The sequence below is a fragment of the Camelus ferus genome, chromosome 10 (genome assembly GCF_009834535.1).
Source record: "Camelus ferus isolate YT-003-E chromosome 10, BCGSAC_Cfer_1.0, whole genome shotgun sequence".
Taxonomy (NCBI): domain Eukaryota; kingdom Metazoa; phylum Chordata; class Mammalia; order Artiodactyla; family Camelidae; genus Camelus; species Camelus ferus.
Window position 1 is genome coordinate 45343568 of NC_045705.1, and position 17781 is coordinate 45361348.

The 17781-nt window shown below is 42.1% G+C and overlaps 1 protein-coding gene across 5 annotated transcripts in view; it reads right to left on the bottom strand.

The window, feature by feature from the left end:
- Positions 1 to 17781, bottom strand: part of LOC116666421 — an 87382-nt gene that overhangs the window by 60091 nt on the left and 9510 nt on the right. For all 5 annotated transcript variants that reach the window (XR_004323264.1, XR_004323263.1, XR_004323265.1 and 2 more), the window contains exon 2: positions 17133 to 17220. Coding sequence is in view for 2 of the 5 variants with exons in the window: in XM_032488886.1 (XP_032344777.1) it covers positions 17133 to 17220 (88 nt within the window). In the remaining 3 variants the exon portion in view is untranslated. The remainder of the gene's footprint in view (positions 1 to 17132; positions 17221 to 17781) is intronic.

The window sequence follows — 17781 nt, forward strand, 5'->3', positions numbered from 1 at the left end:
GGAGGGAAAGAGAGAAGCAACAGAATGCACCCCCTTCTCTGCTACAGTCTTTTTGTCTGCAAAGGCCAAACTTGGAGCAGGGGAGATGGTTCATCTTTCAATTAAATTTGATGTTTTATTCCTCATATAAAAATTCAACTCTAAAATTTTTAACAACTTTGATATGGATGATGGTGTAAGGGTTGGTAACCAATTATCAGAAATCTCGTATTTAAATTCTGTATCTCATCTTGTACCTCTTTGGAAATACAGTGTCTCTAGTATCTGGATATTTAGATCAAAGCTTCTGTTTTAATATCCTGTTACACATCTGAGAGAATGACCCATGTGGACGGCTGCAAGAACAAAGGATTCCAACGCCAAGAATTTTGCAACAACCAACCACATCCCCTCCCCTTTTTAGTATAAAAGGAGCCTGAATCCTGACTTGGGGAAGATGGACATTGATTAGTCTGCCATCTTCTTGGTCAGCCGGTTTTCCTAATAAAGTCGCTATTCCTTGCCCTGCCCCCCCCCCAATAATGCATCTCATCTTCAGAAGTTCTGAAGAGATCGACGAGAGAAGAGGTGCAGGTTTGGAACTTTAGTTGTGTCTGTAACAATTTAGTTATATTTTTTAAGGAGATATTGGAAACAAACATGGCCAAACTTTAATATATGCGAAATTGTAGTTGTTGGTATAAGTATTCTTACTACATTATCTTCGGGCCGTATGCGTGGTTTATAGACTTCGCTCCAGCATAACCCCATCCTGATTCTGTGTCTTCAAAATCCATGCAGATAGTCAGTCCAACAGACTAACCTTTCAGGTTTTTTTTAAACTTTCATTCTGAATTAATTACAGACAAATAAGGAATTGCAAAAAAAAAGAGTATAGAGAGTCCTGTGTACCCATCCCTGAGCCTCTGCCAATGGTGGCGTTCTACATAAATGAAGTACATTACCAAAACCAAGAAATTGACCTTGGTATGATAAAATTACCTACACTTAGATCAAATTAGATTTCACATGCACTCATTTTTTATGCCTTATATATAATTCTAGGGCTTTTTATCACATATTGTATATTATATAACTACCACCACATTCAAGATATGAAGCTGTTTCTTCACCACAAAAGAATTCCCTTCAGCTACTCATTTATAGCCACACCCACTCCGTCCCCCTTCCCAAACCCCTAACAACTACTGATCTGTTCTCTAATCTTGATAACTTTGTCTTTTCAAAAATATTATATAAATGGAATCATACAGCATCCAATCTTCTGATTTTGGATTTTTTCATTGAGCAAAATGTCCTCAAGATCCACCCAAGTTGTCGTATGTATCAACAGTTTGTTGTTGATTTTTTATAATTGCTGAGCAGTATTCCATGGTACGGATGTACTGCATTTGGTTTCACTATTCAGAAGTGGAAGGATATCTAGTTTACTTTCATTTTGGTTATTATAAATAAACCTGCCATGAACATTTGTATACAGGTTTTATGTGAAAATGTTTTCTATTCTCTAGGATAAATGCCAGGAATAGATTTCTGGGTTGTATGGTAAGTGTATGTTCAACTTTTTAGGTAAATGCAAAAGGGTTTTCCAGTGCCGCTGCGCCATTTTACATTCCCACCAACAACATTCGGAAGATCCGGTTTCTCAAATCCTTATCAATATTTGAAACTATCAGTATTTTTATTTTATCCATTCTAAGAAGTGTGTAGTGGTATTGTGGTTTTAATTTGTGTTTGCCTGATGGTGAGGAATGGAAAACATCTTTTCATGTGTTTATTTGCCATCCACGTAAGTATCTTCAGTGAAGTGCTCATCAAGTCTTTTGCCCTGGTTGAATCTGACTACCGCTAACTCCATGCCTGTTGCCAGGCAGCTGAGTATAGCTGGAGAACAACATCCAACCATGCCCAACAGTTTCACTTTCAATGTATGTCCACACACCTCAGGTATCCACTTTGCTCTGCTGAGTGGTTATGTAAGGTTTCCATAATTACCCTCTCTCCAAGGGAAACATTTCACACCATCTCTCTCCTGAAACCTCCTCCTCACTCTTTTATCAGTCTCAGATGATGCTCTGCTGAAAATTTCTCTATGTGCTCACACCAAATCTTCCAGCCAACCTGCCTCTGAGCTCATTTCTCTGTCTTTCCTGTCGTGCCAGGTTCTGCACACTCCTATCCGAAGCCGTCCTCTCCACCTGTGTGCCAGTTCCCATCCCCTCTTCTACACGGAGACACTCTAGAGAATGACTGTCTCTCCCATCTGCATCTTCAATGTTCCTTCTCAGTTGGAGTTTCCCAATACCATACCAACACGTTATTCTATCTCCTGGCTTAAAGACCACCCAGCTTTACATTTTCCTCCATCCACAGCCTGATTTCTCCACTTTCCTTTATAGTAAATCTCTTTTCTCTCTCAATCTATTTCTCTGTCTCACGCCTCCTCCTCCTCTTCTTCCTCCTCCTTCCTCAACTCCCTCTGTCTCTCTCTCATCTTTTTACATCTCTAGCTCCTCCTCTTGGCTATGTCATTAAATTTATTTTCCTTGCTTTAAAATTTTATTTTTGAAATAGCAATACATTCATAGGTTAAAAAAATGTTTAATGCATATATTGAAAAAGATCATTCCGTTCCAGGCCCTTGGGCATCTATGCCTTCTCTGCAAAGACAAATACAATTATTATGGTTATTACTTTTTTTAATCTTTCCTGAGAAATTTAATGCTAAACAAGTGTATATAGATTAATTTTTATGAGGATTAGTGTATATAACACATATATTATATATTATACATGTAATATATGTATATATGTGTATAATACATGGAGTTATTCTTCCTCACACATGTCTATATTGTTCTGTGCTGTCTTTTTCTAAACCTGATATATCTTGGAGGGCCTTCCAAGCAGATTTGTTGCTCTTTTTATACAGCTATAAATACAGCATAGTATGCAGTACCATTGTACGGATGAAATAATTTACACAGTATTGATGGCCATTTTGGCTATTACCAATCTTTTTTATTGCCATTAATTCTACATTTATTAACTTTGTATATGTGTCTCTTGCATATGCACAAATATATCTCTAGGATAAATTTCTAGATGAGGAATTACAGGTAGAAAAACTATGACACTTTATATATGTTTTTATATGTTGCAAATTGCTGGGGGCTCTTTCAATCTTCACTCCCACCAGAAATGTGTGTGGGTACCTTGTCCCACCCCATCTCCCGCACAGTACGCTGCTAAACTATTGGGTCTTTTATATTTCAATGAGTAAAATGTAACGCTGTATGGTTTTAATTTGCATGTCTCTTATTATACGTTTGGTTTCTCATCTTTCTGTATGTTTAAGAGTCACTTTTATTTTCTAGAAATTGTGAATTTGTAACCTATAGTCATTTTCTTATGGCTGATTGGATTTAGAATTATCATTTTATGGGAACTTTTACAAGTAGGAGGAATTAGTTCTTTGTCTTGGATATGAGTTTCCAGTATTTTCCCAACTTGCTACTTATCTTTTGATTATGATGGTTCATGCCATGCCAAAAATTTTCATTCTATTCTTGTCTTTATTAATCCTTTCTTTAATGTCTTCTGAATTTTGTGCTGTACTTTGAAAAATCTTCCCCACTTTGAGTTAAAAAGAATTTTCATAAGGTTTATCCAGGTACTATTGTATTTTCATTATTCAAAGCATTTAGTATAATTGGATTTATCCTAACATCATACACACAGTATGTTTTCAACTTTATTTTATTTTAGATGACTATCAGTTGCCCCAATCCCATTCATTGAATAGCTCATGTTTTACCCACTACTTTAACTTACACCCTTTGTGATATAGTAAATTTCCATATGTATTCATGTCTAATTCTGAGACTTAGAGAGAGCTGGGCAGCCTGAGGCAACATGTCTTCAGCTTCCTACTTGTGAAGTGGGGGAGGGTCGGCCCGGAGTGGGGTGGGACAATGGTCCCATCCCGGATCTACTGACTCGGAAGCTGAGGGGCCTGGAAACTGAGCCTTTAATAAGCAACCCTTCCCTCGGTGTCCACCTGAGTGAGGGCAGAGGGCCCACCTGAGTGCTGGCAGGCAGGCACGATCTCAACGGAACAAGTGGCAGAAGTACCATCTGGGCTGCCCGTGTGGCATCTGCCACCAGCCCTTAAAGGACTGAATTTTTTTAATGCCAACCTTAAATTCTACACCCTTTGAAAATATTTTTCAAGGAAGAAGGTAAAATAAAGACTTTTTCAAACAATTGAAAGCTGAAATAGTTCATTGTCAATAGATTTGCACTACAAAACACACTAGCCAGAGTTCATACAAGAGATCGACGACACTGAATGGAAATTTTGATGTCAAAAGAGGAAGAGCACTAGAAATGGTAAAAATGACAGTAAATGTAAGAGACATGATTTTTAAATTTTAATCACTTTTAAATTAATCAATGTAAGTATCTTATTAACAGATTAAAGGAGTTTGTGTGTTTATATGTACTTTAAACATATAAATACAGTAAGAATATAACATCTAAATCTGATAAAGGCCACTTATGCAAAATCTACAGTTAACATTACACTGTCGTGGTAATATACTGAATGAATTTTTACTTCTAATTTTGGGTATAAGACAAGAGTATCCACTCTTATGACTTTTATTCAACAATGTTTTGGAGATCCTAGCCAGTGAAATAAGAGGAAAAAAATAAATAGCGTACTAATGGACAGAAAGAAGTTCTCTTTATTACAGACAATGTGATTCTTTAGGTAGAAAGCCTTAATGGAAACAGCATGAAGGTTTCCGTTTTCATAACCACTCTACTCTCGTTTGCCATAGACTTACTTTCTCAGCTCCTCCTTCTGCAAGGTCTGAGGTTCAGCAAATGTATGTAAGCAATTACTGTATTTGTCCCACAACTGGATGACAGCTGCAGTCACAGCACGGGGAGGCCTCTTCTTCCCCCCTGCAGGTCTCTGAGGGCTTCCATGAGCAGAGGGCAGAACAGCCCAGAACCCTGTTCTCATTATAAATTTTCACCAGCATAACCATCATGAGAGAGATATGGTCATTTGTTTCAATCCTGCTCCCCTAGGAGGACAACTTGGAACTGCCCAAAAGTCACGGCCACAACAGTCCTTACAACAGGATTGATGTGTGCAGATTCAACCCAGACTGAAGAATGAGTATCTATCCACGAGTAGCAACTAGCACCCAAGACCCTTCACCTTTATGGTCTCTGTTCCATCACCCGGGGAGCCACACAGTCCCTCAGATTGCTGGCTGGGAAGACTTCCACCATTTTAAATACACAGGTCCACAGTTGAAACCCTTGAAGCTACATATGATCACATATGAAAGATCACATTTGTCTTGATGGCAGCTTTGTGAGACCCTGAGCAGAGAACCCAGCTAAGACATGCCTTGACTCCTGCCCCATGCAAACTGTGAGACAATAAATATGTGCTTCTTTAAGCCTCTAAATTCATGGCAATTTTTTATGGAGCAATAGGTAAACTAATTGAACAGATAACTAGATATGTGAGTCTGGAATTAAGATGTTCCAGTAGGGATATAAATTTGGAAACAATCAGTATATAGGTCACATATGTACTGGTTATTATGCATTTGCCCCCATCTCAACCTACTTTCCACCCTTCTCTGCCTTCCTCTGTGCCCCTGGAGGCTACCTTCTATTGACTACAACACATGGGCTTCTTTGGTTCAGCCAAAGGAAGGAGATCAGAAAGCAGGAGAGGGAGGTCACAATATTTCTTCCCCTGTTCTCTCCCAGCTCTGGGTAGTGCACCCTTAGACTTGGCTAACAGTGGCCTCAGCTGGACCAGCTGTGTCATCTGACCCTGCATCCCCTACTCCTACCACATGGGGTTGGCCCTTAGTAAGAACAGTGAGAGTAGTTAGTATCTGTAAATCTCGAACTCCCAGTGTATCCCTCCCTACCCCTTTCCCCCCTGTTAATCATAAGTTTGTTTTTCTATATCTGTGAGGGTCTGTTTCTGTTTTGTAAATAAGTTCATTTGTGTCTTTTTTTTTTTTCTTTTTTTTTTTTTTTAGATTCCACATGTGAGTGATATTGTATGGTACTTCTTTCTGGCTTACTTTACTTAGAAAGACGATCTCCAAGTAAAGGACATTCTTGAGGAAACTTGAATGGGGTTTTGGGGAGAAAGTATGAAAAATTTCTTTGTACTAGTCTGGCAACTTGCCTGTAAGTCTAAAACTGTTACAAAATTAAAACTTTTTTAAAAAAACTATATTTTAATTTTTTTTAAAGAAAGGCCGAGTCCCCCCGGGGAAGTGCCCTGAAATACCACAGTAAGTGTGTAGAGTAGTGATTCCTCCAGTCCTTCCTCAAAGTATTTGGGTAACTGCCAGTATTTGGGTAACTCTCATATCAATGTTCGAGTAAAAAGAAGTACTTAGAGGGCTGTTATTTAGAGTCTCAGCTGACACAGAAACCCAGGAACCCAAAGCACCATCATTGTCCCCTGTTTGAGAAGTGACAGATGAAGGCCAAGGGAAAAATGGAGTCCTGGGCCAAGTCCATCTCACAGAGAACCCACTGCGTCCACAGACCAACTGGCAGCCATCTCCCCAGCTCTTAAATATATCATTGGAATGGTCTTACCCAGCAGTTAGCAAAGCCCATATTGGTTCCTTGACCTATGGAGTACAAGCTACAGTAGCATGAAAGATCCAGTGGAGGTCCCTGGAACTATACCCTCTTCTAGACAAAATAATAAATAAAAACAACATTGCATTCCTGGGGGAATAGCAGAGATTGGAACTACCCTCAAAGATTTAAATGATGCAGGGGTCATTATCTCGACCGTATGTCATTTGTTTCACTAGTCTGACCCTTGGAAGAAGTAAATGAATATGGCAGATGGCAGTGGACTACTGACATCTACTGAGCAGTAGCACCAAGTGCAGCTGCTGTTCTTAATTTGGCATCTTTACTAGAACATAGTAACACGGCCCCTGGTACACGGTGCTGCTTTTGATCTGGCAAATGCATTGCTTTTAATATCCATCAGGAAGGAGGATTGGAAGGAGTTTGCTTCAGGTGGGATGGGCAAGAGTATACAATAATTATGCTCTCTGTCACAAAATATTCTAAAGAAACATCTGGACATTCCAGAAGATATTGTATTGGTCCACTGTACTGATGACATCATATGAATGTGACCTGATAACCAGGAAGTGGCAAGTACTCTACAAATCCAGGAGATAAATATTGTAAAAATTCAGGGGCCCACTTGCCCCATCTGTGAAGTTTTTAGGGGTTCAGTGGTTTGCCAGGACAAAGTAAAAGACATGATATTGTAACTTACACATACTGCCACCAAGAAATAGCCTTGGTTAGCCTCTTTGGGTTTTGGAAGCAGCATATTTCACATTGGGGGATACTGCTCTGACCTACTTAGTGAGTGATGTGGAAGGATGCCAGTTTTGAGGGGAACTCAAGGCAAGAAAGGGTTCTGCAGCAAGTTCAGTCTGCAGCATGAGCAACCCTGTCACGTGGGCCATGTGACCCAGAGATCCCATGGTACCAGAGGTATCTGTGGTAGAAAAAGAGGAACACTCATACACTGCTGGCAGGAATGTAAAATGGTGCGGCCACTGGGGAATCATTTGGCAGTTCCTCAAAATGCCAAACAAAGAGTTACCATCTGACCCAGCAATTCCATCCTAGGTATATACCCAAGAGAAATGAAGAAACATGCCCACTCAAACACTTGTGCACACATGTTCATAGAAGCATTATTCATGATAGCCAAAAAGTGGAAACAACCTAAACATACATCCACTGATGAATGGATAAACAAAATGGATATCCATACAATGGCCATTTCGAAGTACCGATACATGCTATAATTTAGATGAACCTTGAAAACACTACGTTCAGTGAAAGCAGCCAGACACAAAAGGCCACCTAGTATATGACTCCATTTATGTGAAATGCCCAGAATAGATACATCTATAGAGACAGAAAGTAGATTAGTGGTTGCTTGGGGGTGGGCAAGGGTAGGGAGAGAGGAGCAAGAATGGGGAATAACTGTTAAACAGTACAGGGCTTCTTTTGGGGGGTGATGAAATGTACTAAAATTAGATTGTGGTGATGTTTGCACAGCTCTGTGAATATCACTAAAACCCATGAACCGCACACTTTGTGTCACACGTTAAGGTCCACCAGAGGGCTTCTACTGCAGGAGAGGCATGAAACAACCAAGTGGACAGGGTCCAGCAGATGTTACCAGCCTCTGTCCCTGGCCACCCTAGTGTTGGTGTAACGGGATCATGAGTGGAACAGCCACGGTGACAGAGATGGAGGTTAACCATGGGCCCCACAGCACCACATCCCTCTCACCAAGGTTGATCTGGTTGCTACTGCTGCTGTCCAACCTGTCAGCAGCAAAGACCAACACTCAGGCCCCCAAGATGACACCATCCTTCAAGGAGGCCAACCAGCCACCTACTGGCATTTGGGCCATAACTGGAACCTTCCATCCTGGAAATGGCAGCAATTCATCCTGACTAGGACTGGCACGTATTCTGGGTGTAGCATTTGCCTTTCCCACCTGGAGTGTCTCCATTCGCATCATTATCTGAAGGCTCACAGAGTTGGGGCCAGAACCAAGATGAGGGAGTACAAAAGACTGAGTATCATCTTACGGTCTGCACCTTAGGCACCTCACTCTAGTCCCAGTCCTGCACAGAGTATCTAATTTACCAACATAAAACCATAGACCACATTGCCCTGGGCCAAGGGACCTTATCGATGACCAAAGAAGAAAGCAGTGGGCACATGGAATCCACTGGCTTTATCACATACCACGTAATCCAAAAGTGGCTAATCTGATACTGGTTAAATGGCCTCCTAAAGAGGCAGGCAAGGTGCCAGGTATCCTTAAACAAATGGCCGCTATAGGTAGAATGTCCAGAATATTCCATCCAGCAGCAAAGAGGCCCCCACTCATGTTTACTCCCTATTAGGGAATGTGTGTTTCCCAAGCCTGTAACTTTGGACTGTGGGTCTAGAGGTCTTGGTCCCCACAGGGAGCATCCTCACACCATTCTCACACCATCCACACACATACAAAATAAGAGTCTCACTGAACTTAAAACTATGGCTGCCTCTTGGACTCTTTGTACACCACGGTCAAAACAAGGTCTCATCAGACTTCGAGAGTGATTGGCCCTTCCCACCATGGCGGGGGGTAGGGCTGCTGCCACAGTACTGTGGACAAGGAGGAATGGTTACCACTGGGATGTCTCTTCTTACTCACAGGCCAAGTTTAACTGTAAATGGGCAAAATAGAGCAATCATGGCCTGAAAAGGACATGAAAATAAGGGGTTCAGACCCCCTGAGGGTCTAGGTCCTTCCACCATGTCAAGCCACCTAGACCAGCAGAAATGCTCAGCAGAGGTGAAGAGACTCTCTAATGGGTGGTAGAGAAGGGAGGTGAAAGGTGTCAGCAGCAGCCTGGGGGTAGCTGCCGAACTAGGGGCTGTAACTCAACCCTCTCTTGTAACTCTCACTGCCAACTGTGGCCATCCAGAACCCCGGAGAAGCTGAGACAAGATGGAGTGAAGTCAATCTGAGATGCAAGTGGATCTAAGCGGTGTGAGAGGTAGCTTAGGGCAAATGCTACTGGTGCCCCTGAGGTCCCCTTTTCCAGTTTGGTACACTTATCCCCCAGCTGCCAACTGAATTCCTGCTAAGAGCTCTCCAAATGCCACCCAAAAACTGTCCTTGGGTGACTGGAGCCACCTCACCATTTACATTACCCTCAACCCAGGCTGCCTGAAGCCAATGACTGCCCAGTGTGTGGGGGTGTATAGAAGCCTGGTTTCCTTAACTCATGGTAGGACAAGCTCTGCGGAGCAATCTGCACTTCCGAGCTCCCTGCAAGATCATGCTGAGGCTAGACTTCGCTGAAATCATATTCTTCCCCTTCCCTGCCTGGCTTGCCTCATTCCCTCGCAGGTTTCTCCTGAGAGCACGCCTCAACAAATCATGTGCACGTGAATCCTCATGTTGGATTCTGCTTCTAGAGAACCTGACCTGAATTTACGAAAGTGATTTCAGGTTTAATGTGAATGCAAAATTTAAACAAAGCTTAATTTTAAGTAATGACAAATGCAATTTCAAAGCCATCTACTAGACCAGTGGTTCCCAGGCCTGCGATTGAAATCACATGGTGAATTTCTTAAAATGCCATTTCTAGGTCCTATCCTAGACCTCCTTAATCAAAACTCCAAAAGTGTGACCTAGGAGTCTTCATTTTTTTAAATTCTCCTTGTATTTCAGCCTGTCAAGATTTTGGAACTGACTGGTTTAGACAACTCATTTGTATTGGATGGTTCCTATATACCTCTGTATGAACTTGTGGAATGTACAGGATAAAACTTTGTGATCCTTCCCAATACTCCATGTCTGTGCTTCAGCTAACAATTCATTACAAACCAATATCCCTTAATTGAAAAAAAAAGTGACCTTAATTATAAATCGGTCTTAGTATGGTTATTCATTAAAAATATAATTTAATACAATATTTGACATAGACATTTCTGATTATGGCACACGTTTGACTACACTTTATGAATGGTAATCTTTTTAGTATGTAAGTTGTCTATAGTATATGTTATATGTGTTACCATATTAGTTGGTATAGACTAGGTAATGCTGTGGCAACAAACACCACCAAAATCTCAGTGACATAACCCAGTAAAAGTGTATTTCCTTTTCACACAAAGTCCATAGCATGTCTGGGCACCTCTTCAGAACAGTTGTCCCCCTGGCCTACTGTTCAGCAGTGCAAGAAGTTTCCATCTCAAGGCACCTCAATCTCAACACGAGACTTGGAGTTCCCTGTTGCTAGAAAGACTCACAATGGAAATTAAATGCAGTGGCCTTGCGGCAAACTTGACCATTTCCTCTGATCACATGGGTCACCACTTATTGGCCAGAGTTAGTCATATGATCCTACAATAAGTGCAAGAGCCACGGAAGGATAATCCCCAAGGAAGGCAAACCCAGCTGTATGCCCAGCAGGAGAGGAGAACTGCATACCAGGAAAACTAGCAATCTCTACAACAGTTATTTACAAAACATGGAAAATTCATGAAAGTGAAAAAGAAACAATTGTATGTGTGTGCGTTCCACCACTGCTATTGGGTGCTGGTGTATTTCCTCTGAAGCATTGAAAATACAAGTTCTTTTGAATAATTTTTTTTTTACAATTATGCATTCTCACTGTAGAATATTTTTAAATACATCAATGTATACTGAAAAAAATTTTAAATTTTTGCAATCTTAGCTCCAAAAGGTAATCACACATGATTTTTAATCAAAATTAGAATCACACTATTTATACTAATTTATAATATGTTTGTTTTCCTTATCAATACATACAAATTAAATTTTCAATTACTATTCTGAAGATCATTGATTATGATTTCAAGAGACACTCCTTTCTGGGTCTCAGTTACTTCATCCCTAAAATGAGGATGTTAGAAGAGATCATCTCCAAGATGCCTTTCCACTCTGGTGACTTGGGAATATACGCAACTCCTGATGCCTGTACATGGTCCTCTTTCTCTGTCCTCTCTTCCCATCCACAAGCTACCCACAGGGTGAAGACCTTGAATCAGCCTCTCCACTTTCAGGATGCAGAGCAACTTCTAGTGGTAGGGCTCCTGTCTGTCAGGTTGAGGTCCAGAGGCCTCAATTGCTCTCACTCTCATATACAAAATCTCCTTAGGGCCTTGAGTCCCTGGCCAAAATCTGTTACAAATGTTTGCCACACCAGACTACCATTACTTGGAACTGATGAATCTTAGAATCTCTGGTTGGAAGATAACATTGGGGGTTATTTCTAATAAAATGTAAGCTCATAAAAGAAGGACTTTGTTTTGTTCACAGCTTGTACATCCTGTCTTTTAGGAAGTTTCTGGGATATAGTAGGTACTCAATAAATATTTGATCATTTGAATCAGTGAATCTAACCTTATCCCTACCCTTTTCTAACATTCCCAAGAAGGATACCGGCAACATCTGCTTCTACGTCTCCAACAACAGAGAGCTGACTATCTTCTGGAATAAGCATTTCCACTGTTGCACTGAGAGACAGGTGTGACTGGAGGATGGCGGTATTGAACTCAGTATGCACTCGCCCCAATATGCAAAGTCAAGAACTGAAGGGCAGGAAGGTGGACATGCCAAGTGGGCAAAAGCTGGCTCTGAGAGTGGAAATACAAGCTTCACAGACATAATTGTCCCATTTGTAGACTGTATATTACTTTACAGGACATACGTGTCCATTTTTCTAATCCTGACTTGAAGGTTAGGCAGACGCAGGATTTAAGTTCTGTATTTGTTGAATGGCTAGCCTCTCTGCGATTTTTACATAGGGCACCAGGGGGCGCACTTGTCGCTTAAATCGTCACAATCATCCCTGCGACTGGAGACCTGCAGTCTGCGGGCTATATTGGACTTGAAAAATACTAATCAGAGACATTTAGGTCCTGGTACTGGCCCTTTCTACAATAAAGGAATGATGCCAAAAGTAAGATTTCTTAGCAAGGCAGATACCCAGGGCACATCACATCTACTGAGGATAGACAGAAATCCTTATTTTACCATTGACTAAATTAGCCAGAGGAGAGAAAGCCAAGGATCTATAGTTGAATATCATGGCTTTAAGGTGAAGGGGTCCCAGAGCCTTGCTGACCTGGAAAGAGAGTCGCAGAGACCTTACCTGCTGATGCTACCTTATTCTCTAAATCTCGTCAGTCTCCTTCTAAAATATTCGGGCTGGAAGGAACTACAAGAGAATCCAAGCATTTCCTTCAACCTTACGTTTTACAGATGGGGAAACTTGGGCCCAGAGAAAAATAAATTACTTGCCCAAGGTCAAATGACAATAGAGAGGTAGAACCAGAATTAAAACCCAGGAGGTCACTTCACTGAGCATTTAATAATTTGGCTGGTGGGGGTGGTCTTAAGAAATTAACCTTTGTATTCAGGGCAACCTAAACTCTACTGGTGACTACGATTGGTCTTTGTAGAAGGGGTTATTGATTATGACATCTTTGCTCAAAAGAAAGAGAGAGAGAGAGAGAATGAAGGAGGGAGGGAGGGAGGGAAGAAAAGGGAAGGCAGGAAGGGAGACAAGAGTTTTCTGATGGCCTTGTCTCCAGGCAGCCTCTGTAACTACGATCCTTTCCTAGCAACTGCAGCAACGCTGCATTGTTTGAAGTACTCATCATTTTTCCAAAATCAAAAGATGAAGGATAAACTCCCAAAATGAAAGGCATTTTTCTTCCAAGGGCTTAGATAAATCATCATTCAAGGACAAAAGTGTCAAGGGTGAGCAATCCCTCAAAAACCATCTGCAGAACAATTAAGCATTGTCAATAGCACAACTCACTTCCAAAGTGCAGACTTGGAGAGCCTCGGAAACCAGAGCTAGAAAGGACCTTGGAATCATTGTATTCAAATACCTCACTTCACAAATGAGGACTGTGTGGTTCACAGAGGGTAAGCGATGGGGTCAAAACTCAAATGCTTACAGAGACCAGGAAATGAAGCAAGCTGGGGTCAGATAAAAGATATTTTAGAGAGGTCACAGGAAATACATGACTTTCCCCTTTAAGAAAAACAACTGAGCAAGCATCTTGATAAATGGCAAATAACACATGCCCTCAGTTATGGGGGAAGAGTGGAGACTGTGGAAAACTGGACATGCCCTGCCTCAAGGGAGCAATTGCTACCCAGATCCATTGGTCACTGTCATGTAGGCATGAGAGCCTGAAGTTACCAGATATTCTGTGGATGGATTTGTACTTGAAATGTCCTAATTTCTTTTTAATGATGGCAACTAATTTGAATTAGTTGTAGGCCAAACAGAGCCCTTCTGGAGACTGGATTGAGCTGCAGGTTTCCAGCGTGTACCCTCTGAACCAGGGTACTGTGGGTGGTAGGGAAGGGGCCTTCTGGGAAGCTCAGGATCTGGTTTTAGCTCAACAACTTTGCTCTGGCCTCTGCTTCCTCATCTGAAATGAGAGGGAGAATCTCTAAAGTTTGATCTGACAAACTGGGTTTCTGCATGTTCTTACAGATTGAGATTCTAAATTAGCAAGGCACTGTGGGTAGGGCATTGGATCTGGAGGCAAAAGTTTTGCAAACTCCTGTATCTCTCCACGTCCCTGTCCCACTGGAACTTCCAACACCACTTGTCCTAAACAGAGCGTGTCATCCCCTCTCCCAACCAGAATGCCCCTCAGCTAGTCTTTACCCACAGTACATGGCACCACTCTTCACCTAGTTATCCAAGTCCAAACCTTGCCCTCATCTTAAACCACCCCCCACCCTCATCCAATTAGCAAGTCCTGTCAATTCCACTTCTTTCTCTTCTCCATTCACTTCCTTCCATCTCCAGTGCCATCATCCTAATCCAGGCAACCATGATTTTTTGCCTGAACCACTGCATCAGCCTTCTAACTATCTCCCTACCTTTATTCCTATGAATGAATGAATGAATGAATAAATGACTAGATGAGTCCAAAGACTCTGCCACTTACTAGCTGTGTGACTCTAGACCATGTGCACTCACTTTCTCCACCTGAAAAAATGCCTGTCCTTACAGCTTGCCATGGGGAGCAAATTAGACAATAGGTATGAATGAGCTTTGGAATCTATAAAAACAGAATCTAGACATTAGTTGCTAACAAACCTATTCTGTGCTTCAGTTTCCTAGCTCAGTGCCTACCTCAGTACCTGCACCATAGCCTTAAAGTATAAGTTAAATTACTTAATATATGTAGCATGCTTTGAATAGTACCTGGCACCTTGTAAATATTAAATGAATCAGTATTGCTACCATCACAGCAATGATGACAATGATGACTGATCTTTATAACCCTCTGAGGTGCCACGCATAATGGATATTTTTGGCTGCTCTTTTGGTAACAAACCTCTGATATCCTTTTGGAGGAACTCTCCGAAGTCTGGCTGGGACTGTCAATCAAGGTGTGCCCTCCCCTAGTCAGTGGGGTGAGCCCACAACCAGAACTCAGCCAGTTGGACTCACTCTCCCAGGACTTCGATGGCAGGAAAGAAGGAAGAGAACTTAGGTGCTCATGCATCCTTCCAGTGACACCTGGAGGTGGCTGTGGAGATGTTCTCAATGCTGAAAACTTCTGGAGCTTCGTGAACCCACCTTTCCAAGCATGTTTCTTCAGTCTTCCCTTCCAAGAGCTTCCCCATGGCCTTCCAATAAATTCCCCTTTGCTTAGGTTAGCCAATGGTCACTTCTGTGACTTGCTGCCAGAGACCCCTGGCCGTGCACTGCTCCGGGGTCAGGAAACCGGTCAGCAATTAACTCACTGTGTGACCTCAGGCAAGGCATTTCTCCTCCCTGAACCTCAGAATTACTCCTCCTGAAGGGGGCCCTTGACCCGGCTGGTTGTGCCCAACCCTGGCCAATTAGCAGAATCATTCGGGGAAATTTCCTTAAGACTGAGCCTCACCTCCATCCCACTGAGCCAGATTTTTCCTCTGGGGGGAGCCTGAGAATCCATATTTTTTTAACATTTCCCCCAAATGATTCTGAGACACAGCCAGTGTGGAGAGCACGGGGCTACACAGCCTCTGAGGGCCCTCTGAGAGAGAAGGGCTGGGGTTCTCGATGCTTCTGTGCTGCAGCTACCAGTCTCAGACACGCTCAGTTCAAGTCCAGGGCTCATCACTCTCCCCGCTGAGAAACCTCCTGTAGCTTCCCAGCACTTGAGAATAAAACCCAGACTCCTCCCACAGGCTTCAAGACCCCCAGCAGCCCGACTCTGGCCAGCCTCTCCCACCTCATCTCTCACGGTGGCCTTTCAGCCCTGCCCAGAAGAGAGAGTTCTGCCTGGGGAAGCTCGTCCCCTTCTCTGCTCAGCTGGTTCCTCTTATAACTCAAGTGCTGGTTCAAATGTTATCTCCTCTGAGAGGCCTTCCCTGAGCACTCCCCAACAAAAGTGTCTCCTCTCCACCTACACTCCCCACCACCCCACTCTCTTCTTTTCCTTGATTGTGCTTACTACTGTCTGAAATTATCCTTTTATTCATTGTTTTAACCCAGTTCATTGGCAGTGTATCCCACCAGAATTTAAATCCCAAGAGAGCAGAGAAACCGTCTTGTTGTCTAGCATGTACCCAGCTTCTAGAACAGTGGCTAACTCTGAGTAGGTGCTCAGTAAGTCTGCTTTACAGGAGCCCAGAGCAGTGGCCACGGGAGACATAAATTCTGACTCCCACCCTTCCTGAGACAAGTGTTTCTGATGTTTCTTCCTGGGATTGGCAGCCAGGTGCCCTTGGCCTTCACCTTGAGCTGATGGGCTGGTGTATATGGCTCCTAAAGGTTTGATCTGGATCTGTGGCCAGCTCCTAAGCAAGCTCACATCACACCCTCACCCGAACACACCCCAGCAATTGGTCTCAGCTCCAGCTCTCCTCTGATAAACCTCGCTAATGTCCTTGGCTTTTCACTCTTTGGGCTTGTAGCCAAGAAATATGACTCTGGAGGTGAGCTCTTAGGAACACAAGGATATCCTCCCTTTAAATCAATTGTTTCACACAAAAGTTCTGTTTTTCCTTTTCCCATCTCCATCCCCATAGCCATCTGCTCTGAAACCCAAATCCTTGGGAATGGTACTCGGACACTTTTCCTAGACCCCTAAAAGGATTACCTTTGCTGATTTAGGTGTGGAGAGAGTGTCCAGCTTTCACTAAGAGACCCCACCCAGGTCAGCCTCATGAATCCCATTTCTGCATTTGCTATAACAATGACACTGAGGTCACTGGGACCCTAAGGGTCTACCGTCAGAATCAGACTTGCTCTGAGAGCTAAGTGCTAGAACTGCCTCAATTTCATCATGGAAAAGAGTACAGAAAAAGAAAGAAAAGGAGAAAAGAAAGCAGGAGGGAAGGGAAAGAAAATATGAGATAGCAAAAAAAAAAAAAAAGAAAAATGACCTGCTTTGCCACTTTACATATATCGTCTGTCCTTCCTCTCTAAAATTGTCATTCAAGTGTTCAACAAAAATGTATCGAGTACCTGCTATATACCAGGCATTTTCCGCGACCCTCAGGATCCATCAGTGATTGAACCAGACAAGGACGCCTGCCCATGAGGATGTTGTATTCTAGTGGAAGAAGACAGACAGTGAACATATTAAATAAAGTATCCAACTTGTAGTTCATAAATAAATGTATTAATACAGAATATATTATAGAATCTCAATGTGTTATATAAAGTATGTGGTGTGTAATATAATATTTAAAATATATAACATAATTTATAAATTATCCGATATGTTGGAAGGTAAAACGTGTGACCATAAAAGCAAAGACAAAGAGAGACCAGGACTACCGAAGGGGGCAGGAAGAGGCAGGCTCCAGTATCAATTAAAGATTGTGGTCAGGGTGGGCCTCACTGAGAAAGTGACGAAGACTTGAAGGATATGAGAGCATTAGTTCCAAGTAACTTGCTGTTTCCCTTCCTACTTTTTATCATTTTTATTTATTTATTTTTTTAACATTTTTTATTGAGTTATAGTCATTTTACAATGTGTCAAATTGTGTAGAGCACAATTTTTCAGTTCTACATGAACACATGTATATTCATTGTCACATTTTTTTTCGCTATGAGCCTTCCTTCTTTTTTGGAGGGGATTTTTACATGCACACAGGCACACACCCTCACC